The 17,704-nt window shown below is 43.4% G+C and overlaps 1 protein-coding gene across 2 annotated transcripts; it reads left to right on the top strand.

Annotated features, from left to right (window-relative positions):
• Nucleotides 1-965: 965 nt before the first annotated feature.
• LOC147207482 (KH homology domain-containing protein 4-like) lies at nt 966-17,697 on the top strand. 2 transcript variants are annotated; one of them, XM_086106741.1, is made up of 15 exons: nt 966-1,093; nt 5,379-5,643; nt 5,735-5,854; nt 5,962-6,038; nt 9,224-9,276; nt 9,392-9,582; nt 10,144-10,352; nt 11,516-11,576; nt 11,822-11,879; nt 12,073-12,308; nt 12,674-12,721; nt 13,785-13,889; nt 15,315-15,397; nt 15,479-15,597; nt 16,780-17,697. In XM_086106741.1, exons 1-15 carry the CDS (start codon nt 1,065-1,067, stop codon nt 16,908-16,910), a joined length of 1,785 nt encoding a protein of 594 aa, XP_085962867.1. In that variant the 5' UTR covers nt 966-1,064; the 3' UTR covers nt 16,911-17,697. The 2 variants fall into 2 exon arrangements, with proteins under 2 accessions (XP_085962867.1, XP_085962868.1); XM_086106742.1 differs by lacking the exon at nt 12,674-12,721.
• The last annotated feature ends 7 nt before the right edge of the window (nt 17,698-17,704 follow it).

The raw sequence follows: 17,704 nt of genomic DNA, 5'->3' as shown, positions 1-17,704 counted from the left end.
CAAAATTGAACGTGTATATACAATGTGTAAATAAAATGGAATATAGTTACAAGCTCTGAAAACAAACAAAAAAGACAGCATCAAACAAAATAGAACTTAAAACGGTTTGCCCAAGGCAACAAGGTTAAGAGAAATGCCAGGACCAATCCTCTAAATTTCTACCATGTTAGATTTCTGTTTGCAGATACAATATTGTACAGTATCGCTGTCTGCTAATTAAAACATACATGATCAAGGCCAGCTGGTGAAAGTTCTGTAAATAACAACTGAACACACGTAACATATTGTTTTGTCATAAAGAACTGAACACACATAACATATTTTAATTAATCTGTCCATCTGTGGTGTGATGTGTTGCTGTACGGTATCGTATATTGGGGGTTTTTTCTATATTGGTGCAATACTTCGCATATGCATAGTGGTGCAATGTTCCCTGCATCTCCACAATTCATGACGCATAGTGCGTGTGCGTGTGTGTGTGTGGATGGATGGATGAATGAACCTATTTGCTCAAAGTTTTGCTTTGGCTCCATCGTTTGATATCTTGGTGCCAAGGAACTGAGTTGAAGTGAGTTGAGGGGCCTCATTAGCAGTGCTTTGCCGCCATCTTGTGGCATCTGTTGGCACTGTTTGCTGCAGGGTCCTGTCTTCATCCTTAACACGAGCTTTCCTAATGACCATTGGTTGTTCATCACTTTTCAAGATACATTTTGTGATACGGCGGGAAAAATAGGTAATCTATTCAGACTGCACAGTTAAACAGCACGAAAAAATGGTGAACTCACTACAATATATGAGACACTACTACAGTCTATCGTGGATATGGGGTGATTCCAAACACAACCATAGGGTTTGTAAATAAAAGTTGAGGTCCACTGGAGAAGGTTACGTAATGACAAAACCTAAGGGATCTCACTTCCGCCAGCTCACGCTCATGAAGCTGGCGTCACAGGAAGTACGTCACAGCAAGTCGCCGGCAACGTTGTCTGCGATGTCTGCGGCCGTTGTCCAGCATCGTTGCAAACTCTTATAACTCTCATGCTGGTTCACGTAGTGGTGCTGCTATGTCTTCAGGAATGGCCGGGCAAACACCGTAAGTGTCTTTTATCCTTCGTATAGAAGGGAAAGGGAATATGAACCAAGTCAGTCAACTTGCTAATGTATCATGATCATGGTTTAGACCCGCGGCAGTGCTAACGAGTGTTCGTGGCCTGCTAGCATTTGAGGAAATCCCATGCTGCGTGTGTGATACAACCACGATGCCTAAAATATAACGTAACTTAATTGCACATTCTTAAAACATGACGTATAAAACTGAGAATACTTTTCCATACAGGTTCTCGTACGTTTGGATTTATGGTGGTGATTTTATTACTGTTGTTTGTTTCCGAGACTCATAATAAAGTACACACGATTACACGCGCTTCCCCGCAAAACAATGAAATAGACATGAATCTGGGTTCCCGTGCGTCCTGGAAAATGATTGACCAATTTTCCAGTCATAGAAAACACTTGGAAAATGAAGGGAAAAAAGTCAAATGTCTTGGAAAAGCTTGCGTTATCCTGGAAAGTTATTTTTCTTCCCTCTACTTCTCACTGCCTTGTGGGGGTTAAAAATACATATCCGGTTGCGACGATCAAAGGTTTTATGTTACATTTTTTAGCGAAATAAAAGCGAGCTTTCGACAATATTGATAAAGCACCATTGCTATTTGTAGATGTTTTCACAGAAGAGTGGCTTCTAGGGCGCAATGCTCGTAAGGTACCGTCTCGTCATTCTCGTAAAATCTCATTAAATGTTCTTTAGAGACTCGCGACAGGGCAAGAAACTGTTAAGAGGGAAACGGGCGGGATCACCCTAAATGGTGGCCCCACGTCGGCCGGTAAAAGTTTGGTGCGCGGGGAGGCCCGCGGGCTTTATTGTCTGCCGCTCGAGCCCCTGCCCGGACAGTGCGCGCTGGCCTTGCTCTCTTGCGGGACTTCCAGCCTCTAAAACAATCTGGAATTTGAGCCTCCTCGCTCAAAAGGGGTGTTGCAACTAATTTATCATCATTAGGAACTCTAATACCGGTATGTCTTCAGAGAGTTTCAGGGCCCTCAGGCAAGTGGGGGTACCTTTTTGCACCCCCTACTTCAGGCTACTAGTTGATCATGCGTGCACATGAAGGGAATGATCATGTTACCCAATCAACAGTCATGTTTAATTAACATTTTGAGCCAATAAAAAGTTTGATTATGCACCTCCTTCAACTTTGCATATTGGTACTATTTTTAGATATTTTATGACAAAGTAGATCAGCTGTTGTTTGGACTGCCTATTTATGTTTCTGGCAGTAAAAACAGATCCCCATAATTACCATGATCAATTGAGAAATTTAAATGTGATATTAACACCCAATACCACTCCGTTATATTGACATAACAAAGGCCGAACCCTTTCCCAGCTGTTGCACGATGCCATTTTTATGATAAATGACCCCTTCCCTGTATTTGACCAAACTCCAGCTAATTGAGTTAAATTCTTTCAGTTACAGTTCAAATGCATCTTTCAAAGAGGAAAGGGAAGGACTAAAATGAGGCAATATTCCAAAGACAAACATCCTGGTTGCTTGACTGTAACTGCCCTGAACTCTGATCTGGAAGTCAGAAGCTGTTTTGACATTACATTGTCTGTCTGGCTGTCTGGCGTGCCTGACGTTGTCACTGCTTTATTTGGCTCTGTGCTGATCATTGGCTCGTCGGGCCTTAAGCTACTTCTGATTGGCCTGTATCCATTTGTTTGTCTGCTGCTCCTCCTTAATCACCTGGCTGAGTTTCATCACTCAGCTGCATGCACCTACGCACCAAACATAGTTGAAATCCCCTTAGTCATGCTGAATATTACTATTACTGAGTTTTTCTTTGTTTCTTTGCCAACTTTGTAAACGAAAGCGCGAGAGCATTGCGTGCTGCCGGCACACCTTCACCGCCTCAGCCTGTTTGACGGCAGCTGCCGGAAAAGTCAGTTACGACCGGGAAGTGACAGAAATGGTCTCATGAGGTCTTAGATGAATGCTACCATCATGTGACCATGTGATCACAAAAGAGGCCCAATACTTAACCATTATATTACAATACAATACATGCTGATTTATATAGCGCTTTCATAACAGTGGCAGCTGTAACAAAGCGCTTAACAAAACAGTTAACATAAAGTAAAATAAATACACATAACATAAAACACGGACAGTCGTGCAGTCCTTACATGCAAAACAAGATGCAATTAAATACTTGCAAGTCATCGTTGTTGTTCTCAATCACTTTCTGCTTGACTGCAGGGCAACAGCAGTATATGTATGAAACTGTGTGACCGATTTCTAACAAAAAAATTTGATGGTGCAAATCCACTTTTTTAACCCCCAGTTTTTGTGGAGTATCACAATTTTTACATTCAAATAAAGCATTTGGTGCCTTTGAGGGGTCAAGTATTACTTGTTCTCTGTACTGTTTGTACTTTGCTTTAATGAAATTGATCTGTCTCTCACACATGCATGGATGGATGGATGGATGGGCAGACAAACACTTCCATATTAGAGTTTGAGGCATATATAGGAAAGCAACCAGCATGCGTCTTTGGAATATTGTCTCGGTTTAACCTTTCTCTTTCCTATTTGAACTGTAACTCAAATCATCCAACTAAGGTGGCTGGGGTCAGATACATGGAAAGCTGTCATATATCGTAAAAGCGCATTTATAGAAAATGGTCCATCCTTTATGTCAATATATGTGGGTGGTATTAACACAGAGGTGGGCAAATTACCGCCCGCGGGCTGAATCCGGCCCGTTGGTCTTTTTAATCCGGCCCGCCGAAGGTTGGTCCACAATTAAGGTTTGATGTGAATGATTGCGTTCATTTCAATTGGACTTGTAATGACAGGCATTTCACCGCCAGGTGGCGCATTGGCTTGAAGTTGCAGAATACTGGGGGGGGGGTCTTTTCGACCACCTAGGACCTCTGTATCGCTCGACTTCTACTCGTCTGATCACAACCAATCTGCAGCAATGCACAGGCTATAATAGGTCATCAACAACACTGTTGTCATTTTAAAAAAGTATATTAATACAGTACTTTCATGCTTTTGTTCTATTGATGTTTGATATGGACTGTCAACAAATGCGTTTTTAAAAAAAAAAAATTAATGTACCATAGCTCGTGCTGACCTGGCCCTTCTGTCAAATTTTAAAAGTCGGCCCCCGAGCCAAAAAGTTTGCCCAACCCTGTATTAACAGATAAAACACCATTCCGGTGGCCTGAAGTAGGGGGTCCAAAATGCTAATTTTGTCTCACAGCCATATTTTGAGACCTCCTGTACCCACACCAGAGGTCTGGGTGCCTTGAAACTCTCTAAATACAGAGGCAGTGAATATGATAAACCCCACCAACACAAAACAAAATGTAAAAAATGTTTTGCGTGATTTTAAAAAGCCACTTTTTAAGGGGTAGTATATGTAAAAATACTACACCTATTTTTAAGTGCATATTCTGATAGAAAGAGCCACAATACATTGATATAGCAATTTATTGGACTGTAACTACCGTCAAACAAAACGGGGCGGCCTCCAAATATGGTCCAAAATTTTGTAGTGCAATTACCAGGTCCCAAAAGTGGACATGGCATCTAACTTTGAAGGGACATAACCCAAAAACCGCTTGAGCTAGGAGGCTCAAACTTCGGATTCTTTCATTAGACATCATACTCAACTCAAATGGGGCTTTGATAGAAAAAAACAGGCAAATTGAAGACACCGACTATAAAAAAAGTTCAGGGTGTACCCGGCCTACTTCCCGCAGACAGCTGCGATAGACTCCAGCACGGCCGCGACCCTTGTGAGGATAATTGGCTAGGATAATGGATGGCTGGGTGGATGGATGAGGAGGTCAAACTTGCTGTGGCAATGTCATGGGTTGTAGCATGGGAGTTTGGCCTCTGTCCAACCCATCACCAGCTCTAAGTCAATAAGATGTATTCCATCATCTTGATTTACTTAGCAAGTAAGTAATTTAGATGTCAACATCCAGGTAGGATGCTGCATTGGTGTTGTGACGTGCACAAACGAGTCATTCTTTTAAACGTCTCTTTAGGAGTGAACGAGGAAAATTGATTCACAGCTGTCAGACAGCCATTTTGGAATGGTATTTCAAAGGGCAGGGCGATATTTCATGAATGTATCAAAATCGAGATCGGAACATTCAAGATTTTAACATCAAAATTGGGGCAACATCAATAACATGACCGTGCCACGCTTATGTTGCATGCCAGGCTCACTTCAACCAACTTTGATAACTGGAAAAGCAACCATATGACCCTGGGTGTGTTTTTTCCCCTCCTCTTCTTCAGGTGTCTAACCAGCCGATGGGATCAACCAGCCCAATCAAAGCAAAGGGACAGTGGGAATATATCCCATTGTGTTTCAACGGTTAACAGCGCATCCAGTTTAAGTAGTTCACTTCCTCTCACAGAACAAAAAGAAAGCATCGCGCCTGGTGCGGAAAAGCCAGAGCCTCAGGGAGGGGTTGAAATGGCTGCCGCCATGGCAGCTAAAATAAATGCCATGTTGATGGCAAAAGGAAAACTTTTGACTCCCCCGCCGTTGTTGACAAAGGTTGGTACTTGTTTATTTTAAAAACAAAACAAAACAATGCAAGCCATGGTTCCATCCAGTCATGAATGATTTATTTTTAAACCTCATCTAGACACCCCAAAGTGCACCCGTGCTGCCCCCCACAGAAGAGCTGGTTGTCACTGAGGTTGACATAAATGATGTGCCTCTAAATTGCAGAGACCTTCTCACGAAAGGCAAAACCCAAGAGGAGGTATGTGAACAGAGGTTGTGGAAGTTGAACATTGGAAGCATTGGACTTGAAAATGCTTTAAATAGATTCTAACTTGAGCTAATATATTTCTGGATTCACGATTTCAGATTCGACTGTGTAGTGGGGCAGTTGTATCAACCAGAGGACATTTCATGTCTGATGTTGAAAGGGAAAAATCTGGCGGGTATGTATATAGATACACAATCTTTGTATTCAAAGCAGAGTTTCCAAAGAATCTTACTTTTGAAAACTGTGATTCACTGGCGACAAAGGCTGCCACAAACTTATTATTTTGCTCGTCGATCAATCACCAACAGTAGTCACGTTTAGTGGACAAATCAGATCATATGTAAACTGCAGCATATTACACCAGCAAACAGGTGCCTCTATATAATGATCCCCAACTTACAACTTGAACTCCTAAAGGTATGTACAATTTGATAATAAAGACAATTGAGATTATAGGACATTCAGCATTCATTCAACTTGGCAGCTTGTACCAGCATTCCTTATGTGTTTATCAATGAGGGAGCAACTCCAATTGAAGGCGATGGTGTGACCTAAAAATGTAGCTGTAAATCTGTGGTGTTTTAAAATGGAACCAAAAACTAGAAACCCTACAGAATTGCAATCATACTATGAAATTATCTATAAATACAAAAATACCTGTAAATATATTTCACTTTTCTCTGCCAGCACTTTTTTTTTATGTAAGGCGAGGAAATTTTGAATGTGTTCAAAATTTGATGCCGACAAGAAAAACTGTTTGCTTATGTCTTTGCAGCCTATAAAGAACCCTGACGAAAAAACATCCCCTACGTCCATAAACACTCCCAAGCATTTGCTGCTCAGTGAGATATGGCCTTAATCGATCATTTTATTAAGTGTCAATTACAGTTTTTTTTCCATAATCACCCATCCCTACTTTGGGTCGTTAGAATAGAATGGGACAAATACTTTTTCCGTGCCTCTATTGTTGAGGCGGCCAATCTGAGTTGTGGCCATAAGGTGGTTGGTGCCTGTCGTGGCGGCAACCCCCGTACTCGCTGGTGGACACCAGCAGTAAGGGATGCCGTCAAGCTGAAGAAGGAGTCCTATCGAGCTTTTATGGCCTGTGGGACCCCAGAGGCAGCTGGCGGGTATCGACTGGCCAAGCGGAACGCAGCTTCGGTGGTCGCCGAGGCAAAAACCAGAGCGTGGGAAGAGTTCGGTGAGGCCATGGAAGCCGACTTCCGGACGGCTTCGAGGAAATTCTGGTCCACCATCCGACGTCTCGGGAGGGGGAAGCAGTGCACCACTAACACTGTGTACAGTGGGGATGGGGCGCTGCTGACTTCGACTCGGGACGTTGTGAACCGGTGGGCAGAGTACTTCGAAGACCTCCTCAACTCCACCAACACGCCTTCCTTGGAGGAAGCAGAGCCTGGGGACTCTGAGGTGGGCTCTCCTATCTCTGTGGTTGAAGTCACCGATGTGGTTAAAAAGCTCCTCGGTGGCAAGGCCCCGGGGGTGGATGAGATCCGCCCGGAGTTCCTCAAGGCTCTGGATGTTGTGGGGCTGTCCTGGTTGACACGCCTCTGCAACATCGCGTGGTCAACGGGGAGAGTGCCTCTGGATTGGCAGACCGGGGTGGTAGTCCCTCTTTTTAAAAAGGGGGACCGGAGGGTGTGTTCCAACTACAGAGGGATCACACTCCTCAGCCTCCCTGGTAAGGTCTATTCAGGGGTGCTGGAGAGGAGGGTCCATCAGGAAGTCGAGCCTCAGATTGAGGAGGAGCAGTGTGGTTTTCGTCCCGGCCGTGGAACAGTGGACCAGCTCTACACCCTTAGCAGGGTCCTCGAGGGTATGTGGGAATTCGCCCAACCAGTCTACATGTGTTTTGTGGATTTGGAGAAGGCGTTTGACCGTGTCCCTCGGGGAGTTCTGTGGGGGGTGCTTCGTGGGTATGGGGTGCCGAACCCCCTGATACGGGCTGTTCGGTCACTATACCACCGATGTCAGAGTTTGGTTCGCATTGCCGGCAGTAAGTCGGAATCGTTTCCAGTAGGGGTAGGACTGCGCCAAGGCTGCCCTTTGTCGCCGGTTTTGTTCATAACTTTCATGGACTGAAGTTCTAGGCGCAGCCGAAGCGTTGAGGGGGTCCGTTTTAGTGCCCTCAGTATTGCTTCTCTGCTTTTTGCAGATGATGTGGTACTGTTGGCTCCTTCAAGCAGGGCTCTCCAACTCTCACTGGAGCGTTTCGCAGCCGAGTGTGAAGCGGTTGGGATGAAAATCAGCACCTCCAAATCTGAAACCATGGTCCTCAGTCGGAAAAGGGTGGAGTGCCCCCTCCGGGTCGGGGAGGAGATCTTGCCCCAAGTGGAGGAGTTTAAGTATCTTGGGGTCTTGTTCACGAGTGGGGGCAGGAGGGAGCGGGAGATCGACAGGCGGATCGGTGCAGCGTCTGCTGTGATGCGGACGTTGTATCGGTCTGTCGTGGTGAAGAAGGAGCTGAGCCAAAGGGCGAAGCTCTCAATTTACCGGTCGATCTACGTTCCAACCCTCATCTATGGTCACGAGCTATGGGTCGTGACCGAAAGAACGAGATCCCGGATACAAGCGGCTGAAATGAGATTTCTCCGCAGGGTGTCCGGGCTCTCCCTTAGAGATAAGGTGAGAAGCTCGGTCATCCGGGAGGGGCTCAGAGTCGAGCCGCTTCTCCTCCACATCGAGAGGAGCCAGATGAGGTGGCTTGGGCATCTGATTCGGATGCCTCCTGAGCGCCTCCCTGGTGAGGTGTTCCGGGCATGTCCCACCGGGAGGAGACCCCGAGGAAGACCCAGGACACGCTGGAGAGACTATGTAATGCTCTTGCACGTGGGGAATGGAGAGCCACAGCTGCAGATTCACATTTATTGTCAACAGACTTAACAATACGGACAATATGAACTATACATGTTATCAATGTGATTTATTAGTCTTTTGTGTGTTCAAACACTGTGTTTCAAAAGTGTGTTTTCTAAATTCAAACGCACCAACGCATCTCTTTGGTGCATTTTCACTTATTGCGAGCGGGTCTGGAAAATATCCCCTGGTGATAAACAGGAACCGACCTGTGGTTGTGGCCCACATTTAACAGTAATGATGTCATCACAAGCAGCATGCTAAACCAACATTGCTTCGATTTCTAGGTACGTTGCGCAATTTAGTCCGGCCATTGTTTCTCTTTACAATGACTGTTGTTACAACAGCATCTTGCAGGAAGTAGAATTGAGCTGTCCCCACGGAGACATCCTGAGCACAACATTCTTATGTTCTGTCATGTAAAATGATCAGAAGGGTACAGAACTTCCCCGTTGTCCATGACCTGTCTAATTTGTCTCCTTTTAGACAAAGACCTTTGTATTTGCATGTCCAGGCAAAGACACAGGAGCAGGTCAATAGTAAGTGGCGCCGATTCCCCGGACCCTTTCCCCTTCGGTTCTTAGCTTCAAAGAATAAATATCACAAAGTTTGTTAGCAAGTGACATTTCTACCATCATTTTTCTGCCAACGTAGAAGCTGTCGCTAGAATCAAAGAGATCATCGCTGAGGATATGTTGAGAGCATCTGCAGCTTCGGGAGGTCAACCAATGCCCATTATTCCCCCACTCACATTGTACCCTCAGCCTCCTCGCCCTATCATCCAAACAGCCAACAGCAACTCAACACCGAGTCAAGGGCATCGGCCAGCAGCTCCTCATCCAGGGGTAGGCAGAATTGAGCAAGGCCTTTCTCGCTCAATGTCAAGATCTTTCACAGGGAAGTCAACACAAATTTTCTTCACAATAATATGTTCTATGTGCCTTCGCGAGTCTAAACGCGCCGTTCTGGTTAATATTCAGGAAATGACCAATCACGGCTCACCTGTTTTCTGAAGCTGAGCCGTGATTGGTCAAACCCTCAGCAGCTGCGATGTCATTTTCAGTGGTCGCCCCCTGAGGTAGGGGTGGATTTTCCTGATTAACTCATACCCCACAATCGCAATATTAATCGTAAGACTGTGTTAGGGCAGCACAGAACATATTTTGGGAATAAACAAAGACAAATAGGTTTGACTTCTCCTTTAGGCATGGAGGTAAAGAAAGTGAGGCAAGTGAAGACTATGTTGCCTTCTCTGATACCCACCTCCTAAATTAAATAGCAGAGAGAAGATCCTTGGTCTAAAGAAGAGAGCCATGGGTTACTGCATCTGCCGACAACATATTTTGTTAAATGTATTCTTGTACCAGGCCAAAATCTGCATTGACAATGAAAATCTTTCTTCATAGAACTTTGTTCACACAAAGATCTTTGTGGGCCTGGAACAGTCTGTGCCGTCATTCAACGTAAATGAAAAGGTCGAAGGTCCCGGAGGAACATACTTGGGTCACATCCAGACAGAAACAGGAGCTCGAGTCTTCCTCAGAGGCAAAGGTTCCGGCTACATTGAACAAGCATCCAAACGGGAGTCTTTTGAACCGCTTTACGTATACATCAGGTAATATACTTTTTTGCCCTCTATTAGCGATGGGCGAGCACAAACACCAGATATCGGGCCAACGCCAGGCATATTTTAAGGTATCAAGGCCTCGCGGAGGCTGCCGATAGCAGCCACCGATACCCGGGGCAAAAATGTATGTAACTCTGATATCGAGTAAATCGCCCTTGGCAATAGTTGGCAGATTGGTGAATCATCGTCTTCTAGAAGTAAGGTTTTTGCAAACAAAAATTTTGCCATTCTGTTAAATTAAATTACTTAAATTATCAAAATTAGTAGAGGTATCAGTACTCAGTATTGGTGATGACTCAGAGTGAATACTGGTACGGGTCGGAAAAAAAGTGGTATTGAAGAGTTAGGGAGATACCTCAGAAGAAAACTATAATGTATGTAACTCTGATATCGAGTAAATCGCCCTTGGCAATAGTTGGCAGATTGGTGAATCATCGTCTTCAAGAAGTAAGGTTTTTGCAAAAAAAATTTTGCCATTCTGTTAAATTACTTAAATTATCAAAATTAGTAGAGGTATCAGTACTCAGTATTGGTGATGACTCAGAGTGAATACTGGTACGGGTCGGAAAAAAAGTGGTATTGAAGAGTTGGGGAGATACCTCAGAAGAAAACTATAATCAAATTTTTACCGATGAAATGTGCATTCAGAGCAGCTCCCAGGCTAATTGGTACAACCGTATGCCATGCAATGCGGCATTTTCAACATAGACAGAAAATTATATGGAAATGCCACAAAGAAATCAATGTACCCGGTATTCAAGTTAGAGTATGTGTGCTTAGCGAGGGGCAAGGTAAGAATGCCACTGGTGGCTTCGCTTGTTGTTTAGAAGCTGGTAAAAATTGAAGAAAGCTGAATATGTCTCCGTAGCAGGTGATTAAACAGACCAATCTCGAAAGAGAATGCGCGCAGCATCTACGCACAGCACCAATTTCGGATGCGTGTGCGGCATGTGTCACTGACTTGTTGGTCACGTGGTGCAATGCGGCATCTTAGAAATATATCATTTGGATAGCTATTACTTTTTTGGGGGGGGGGTGAAGTTTGCAAAAACGCATTATCCACCGCATAACAATATAAAACAAGTCATTTGATACATTGTCCCTTTTTGGCCTAATGTCGCGCTTTAACAATGATGCCATTTACGTTACAGCCACCCAAACGCAGCTGGACTGGAGGCAGCCAAGCGACTCGCAGAGAGTCTGTTGGAAACTGTAAGTCGACCACTTGCCTGAAGCTGAATGAGAGCTGTACGGGGGTTTAAGAAGGTGAAGCTATCAAAGCATATAGTTGTCACTGATACATACCTCCAAGAGTAACAGTAGTAGTGTGAACCACCTGATCTCCAGAGATAGGTCCTGAGTGCTCTGCACCTACCCACAATACATTTCAACTGTCCATTTACTCTGGTGTTGTGCAGTGTTTGTTCATTTGCTCTTGTTATGACCTCCACCTACAGGTGAGAGCCGAGCACACCCGGTTAAAGTCGTCCTACACAGCCACCGCCTCAACTCAACGTGAGTTTCCTTTCACTGTTTTGACTGAACACTGAGAACTATATTAGACGTTACCATAGCTGCACTCTTGTCATGACACTTCCCACATCCTGTGTTTTAGTGAGTGGTCCAACATTAGATTGGTCACAGCCTGTTACTGATGTACTGTATGTGACGGATGCCGTTAACACCACATTCTATACTTTCCTTTCAGCATACGCAGCTCATGGATTTCCACCTAATAGCAATTACTCTAGCCAGTCTTCCTGGTATAACTACCCAGCCAATGGGTATGCTGGAGCCTATTCAGCTTACCCAGGAGCCGGTGGTTATTGGAGTAATGCAAATGGTCCCCAGAGTCATTCTAACTTGTCGACAACCCCTCCATCTTCTCAGGCAATGGTTCAGTATCCGGTGTGTCCACGGAAGCCAAATCCATATCTTGTGGAGGTAATCACAACGATTCAAAATGTTGTAGTTGGTTGTTAGCGCTGCTTTTTTGTGCAAACCTTGGTAGTTTGAATACTTGTTGATGGGTCAATTTTTGAAAATACTCCTGTGCATTGTTTACACTTGCCTGTCATCAACCCAATCAACTAACGGTTCATTTAAAGCACTACTGAACTGCACTGGTCGTGCGTAAAACAGGGGTCACTGACCTTTTTGAAATCGAGAGCTGCTTCTTTGGTACTGATTGTTTGGAAGGGCTACGGGTTTGACATCCACTTATGAAATAACAAATTTGCTCATGTTACCATTAACTATTTCATTTTGTTATTAATATTTAATAGGGATGTTCGCTATTTTTTTTCCAGACTGATGCCAGTATGAATACCCAACTCTCGAATACTCTCCGATACCAAGTAACCAATACCACTAGTACTTTTGATATATATCATTTCTACTAACACAATAATTTAATTTTAATGAAAGATCTGTATCCATATATGTAGATTTTTTTCTATGTTTGCATTGAATTAATGGCAGTTTTATATTCTTTTTTGTAAATTTGTTCATAAATACAATACCATGTAAATTGCTACGGATGCTCCAATTGATTGGTGGCCAATAATTATTGGTCGATATAAGTCAAAAGGTGCGCAAAAATTGAACCATGGTGGCTGCTTTTCTTCAGGGACAGGGGAGATTAAAATTAATGGGAGGTTGAACCGAGCCGCACAAGGCCGTTTTGGAAGAAAACCTATTGGAGTCTGTAAAAGATCTGAGACAAAGGTTTACCTTGCAACAAGACAATGATCCTAAACATAAAGCAAAATGTACAGTCGAATGGTTTAAAAAAACATACTCAGGTGTTGGAAAAGCCATGTCAAAGTCCAGACCTGAATCCAATTGAGAATCTGCGGAAAGAGCAGAAAACGGCTGTGCACAAACGCTCATCGTCAAAGCTTACTGAGCTGGGGCTGTTTTCCAAGGGAGAGTGGGCAAACATTTCAGTCTCTAAATGCTCAAAAGTGACACACTCCAAAAGACTTGCATCTGTAACCGCAGCAAAAGGTGCTTCAACAAAGTATTAACTCAGGTGAGCTGAAATATTTTGCACGGTCCACTTTTAAGAATGTTTCTTTTTTCTTAAAAAAATGTTAAAAATATATTAATTTCGTTCCACTTCACAACTGTGTCCCCCCACCAAAATTCTATTTTATGTCCTTGCTTGGAGCCTGATATGTGGCAAAAGGTCACAAAGTTCAAAGGGGCCAAATACTTTTGCAAACCATTGTATACTTGTATAGCAGCTACCCAAAATGGGTTAAGGCAAGCGTTTTTTAGTACGCCAACGCCCGATGTTAACTACGTCATTAGGTATCATTATTAATAGTCAGGATTTTGAAATGACAACACCAGCTTTTCTTGGCAAAAGCTTTGAAAGAATTATGTAAATGTAAGGGTTATTATATTGTGTTAAAGGGTGTTGGTGGCGGTGATGCAGTGGACGTTGTAGGATCTTTACACGCTCAGTCGGACGCAGGAAGTTCAAATCAGCAGCTCCATGAAGGCACAGAGGAAAAACAGGTTAGGTAAAGAGTCATGCCTGCACTCGCTCTGAATGTGGATGATGGATGTTGCAGAGCTGAGCTGGGTGGTTGTGGGGAAAAAAAACATGATTATTTAGTTTGAGATCGAAATGTACAAAATGACCTTCATGACCATGTGAATTTCAAGCTTCTTGCATTTCCATTCTGTTACATCTACACCAGTGGTTCTTAACCTTGTTAGAGTTACTGAACCCCACCAGTTCATTTGCAGATCCACCGAACCCTTAGTGAAAAATAAAAATATGATTCGAGAAGTATTGTATTTCCGTTGATGTCAGCTCAGTGGTAGAGCTGTCGTTTCCCAACCCAGAGGTTGTTGGTTGAATCCCTGGCCATTGCAACCATGTCCAAGTGTCCTTGAGCAAGATACTCAAATCGCGATTGCTCCTGATGTTGCATCATCAGTAGATGAATGAGGCAACAGACAGTGTGAAGCGCTTTGAGTACCCGAGGTAGAAAAGCGCTGTACAAGTGACAGCCTGTTTACCATATTACCCAAATGCATGTATCAATAAATTGATTTTGTGAAAATGAAAGCCTTAAATGGCATTAAAATGCATTGAACACCCAAAAAAAAATGTGAGGAAGCATGACTCTCTGTCAGATGAGGCCAGTGCACAACAGCTGCCTCAGAGAAGGTGTAGTAAGCCGTAGTGGGCGACCCCTACTGGTAGTAGACTATATTTTCTTTTAAGGTTGGGAATACCTTTTCAACTATGGTGTGTATTAAGGTCACCGTGCGAGAAGAAAAAAAATGACCAAGACAGATTTACTTCCACAGGCAAGCAATGTTTGAAACGGCTACAGGAAGTCCATATCCCACTCGATGGGAATTTAAAAGTTGGCCTTTATAGATTTTCTGTTTCATTCATGGATTCTGAATCTAAGGACCTTTTGGGCTCAAATATACAGTATATCCCTGTTGGTCCATTTCTTCTTGATTTTCCTCAGAATGCGCATTTTATCCACGACAATATGACAGCAATGATCTGGTGTATCATTCATTAGGAACTGGTAGATGCAAGCCAGGGACGGCCCAGTCAATGACGTGATGTCACATCCATTCCTTAACATGTCGCCATTATAATTAACCAGGGGGGTTGCGGATATGCTGTTCTGGGAAATGCAAGACGACACACAAAGATGGGAACGCTGGACATTCATCAAACTTCACAATATTGCTTCATTTCTTCGATCAATAAATCGAAATGGGCCATTCTAGGTACACTTGAAATAAGGAAGAGGACACACCATTCCTCACCGTAGATTTGGGTTAAGTAAACTTTAGCTCTAAGGAGTTACCGTACATTAGATTTTTTTGGGGGGGTGTAATTTTTTTTTTTTTTAAGTATGCTTCTATGGACAAAATAGACCTTGATAAACATGTTGGGCTTTTGTTCAGCCTGCCAGCCACTCTCAGGAGGCTCCTGCTCTTCGACAGCCCACATTTCCTTCCCCCGTCATCCAAGACAATGCAGTAGAGAGGTTTGTCCTTTTTAAGTTCTCCACGTAGTTCCTCTTTAACAACCTCTGGTTGTAAAACATATTTTCTGTCCGACTCTTTAGGATCCTCATGCCTCCCCCGCCGCCTCCCTTTGCTGCTCTCACCTCTAGCCCGCTGAAGCGAACGAGTGACACGCCGACCGAAGATCCAGGCAGTCCGCCCAACAGTGACGCATCTTCGGGTACGCACCTGTTTCTTTGCTCCCAATTCTGCGAGATGAAGCGTACCTCTTTATGGACCTTTTCACATTGAAGCTGCACGTACTTCTGATGGCAAAAGCCTTCGCTTTTCTCCAGTGGCATTCCTAGTATACTCTTGAATGTCAAGGTGGCCCAATTGAGAAAACTGGCTAGCTGTCGCCTCTACCATTGAATTTTGAATGTTTGAAAAGTCAGTCAAAAAGATGTGTGAGGTAAATCCCTTGAAAGGGAGATGGTCGTCATTTTTTTTTATTTCAACAAGTTCCTTTCAAAATAAGCATGATTTTGATTAAAACATAAACATCATCGGTGAGGGCCTGAATTGGTCTTTCTGTTGCTTGGATTAATGGCACGGCCGTGTATGGTTACACATGAGTAAAATAACTGGTTAGAAGAAGAATGCTTTATTTTTGTTTCAGCAAGTTCATGCTAACACTTAAGTTTAAATGTTTGCGCCTCACTTAGAAATGTTTAGGTCACAATAAATAGTCTGTTCATTTTTCAAATTCAAATCATGTTTATTTCCTGAGAATTTTTTTACGGAATTGTTAAAATTGCAATAATATTGATTTCACAATATCCTTATGTACTTTAAAATATTCTTATTCGTAGTAGTAATATGAAAGCCTGATGCGGTCAAGAGGGAAAAACGAGGGTTGATCTGGAATCGGCGCAAAAATATTTTTTAGAAAGTCGACTTTTTTGTTTAAATTTGTTGGCCAGTGTAATCATTCGATTTCCGCTGTTTACTCAATTTGGCGAAATGACATGCAGCATTTGTTTACGAGTGCTTTTACCACCCAGAAGAATGTGCGACGTCTTGATGAATTGGTCTGTTGAGAGATTATCTGTTCAATGAAATGGCATCTCCACACCCCTGTGGATGAATGGAGGAGGAGTTGAAGACCTGTGAGATATTTCTCGGTTGCTTGGAAGCCACTAACATTGTCTTCTTCTATATGTCTTTTTGTCTTTCCCTTGTTTTCTCTCTCTCTTCACATGTCCACGGACCTGCTTGGCATGAATGTCCTGACCTGGCTGAATGGGGATCAAACCGACTGTAAACCACCGCTAACATGGGGCTCTTCAATGGGTTTCCTTTGGGTCATCTTCTCCCCCCACCCCCCTTCCTTCTGTTTGCCTCTTATGCTGTGCCCCAACAGGTCTTGTTGGAGATGTGTGCGGGAAGAAGCCCAAAGTGGTGATGGATGCATCAGGGCTGGTGCCCTACGGCGGAGACTCTTCTGACGAGGAAGAGGAGAGGACGCGTAGCAGTAAGAGCAGTAACTCTTGACCCCTCCGGAGATGCACTTGAATCTCCCCCAAAAGAAAAATCCACTTTCACACTCTGACACACTGCTTTGAGACAATGTGTTTCTTCAGATTCCATTTGAATGGAAGACGCATATTTTCAGTCCTGATATAGGCAGGTCATGTAAAGTAAAGAAATCGACAGTTTTATCCCCCATAGCAAGTTTCGCTACTTGCGAATTCACCTCTTTGCAGAGTTTTGTGGAATCTATTCTCTGCAATTTGCTGAGCGCGCACATATTCACCGTTTTTGTGCTTGGGCCAAAGCCGCCATCATGTGGCATACATTGGCAATTAAAACATCTGTTTTTGGAGGGGACTGTCAATTACTCAAGAATTTTCAAATAGCAGAGAAATGTGGAAGATCTCCGCCGACTACTTCATAAACACAATGCAGTGCATTTTATTCAATATGAAAGTAGGTATTTTGATGAAGCAAACGTCAGAGAAATTAAAAAAAAAAAAAAACATAATTACTGTACCAGCAAAGGAAATTGCATCCCCCGGCTACCAACTTTAACAGTGTGCTTTTGGTGGATTTTCCTTTTTTTTTAATATGTGTGCATACAAGTGTTAAAATGAACAGAACTTTGATTCGGCGTGGCATTTTTATTTTTGTTGACCACAAACCAGCCAGCTTTATTTGTTCTGAATTGAATACGGCTCACTTAGAGATGGACGTTAGAGCTTTTTCTTCTCTCGGAAAAATGATGGATGTCTGTTCCCATGGAATACTATAATAAAAACGCCTACAAAGGACTTATATTTAACCTGGGT

This window comes from Hippocampus guttulatus, chromosome 3 (genome assembly GCF_054856545.1).
Source record: "Hippocampus guttulatus isolate MCC_2025c chromosome 3, RoL_Hgut_1.0, whole genome shotgun sequence".
Taxonomy (NCBI): domain Eukaryota; kingdom Metazoa; phylum Chordata; class Actinopteri; order Syngnathiformes; family Syngnathidae; genus Hippocampus; species Hippocampus guttulatus.
Note: the sequence above shows the minus strand (reverse complement) of the source record. Positions and strands in the feature narration are given on the sequence as shown.

Excerpts from the sequence above, each read along its gene's own strand:
- LOC147207482 (XM_086106741.1), top strand. The coding sequence starts at position 1,065 with ATGTCTTCAGGAATGGCCGGGCAAACACC. Across the intron at positions 5,855-5,961 it reads AAGGCAAAACCCAAGAGGAG|ATTCGACTGTGTAGTGGGGC; the intron begins GTATGTGAACAG and ends TCACGATTTCAG. Across the intron at positions 6,039-9,223 it reads GAAAGGGAAAAATCTGGCGG|ACAAAGACCTTTGTATTTGC; the intron begins GTATGTATATAG and ends GTCTCCTTTTAG.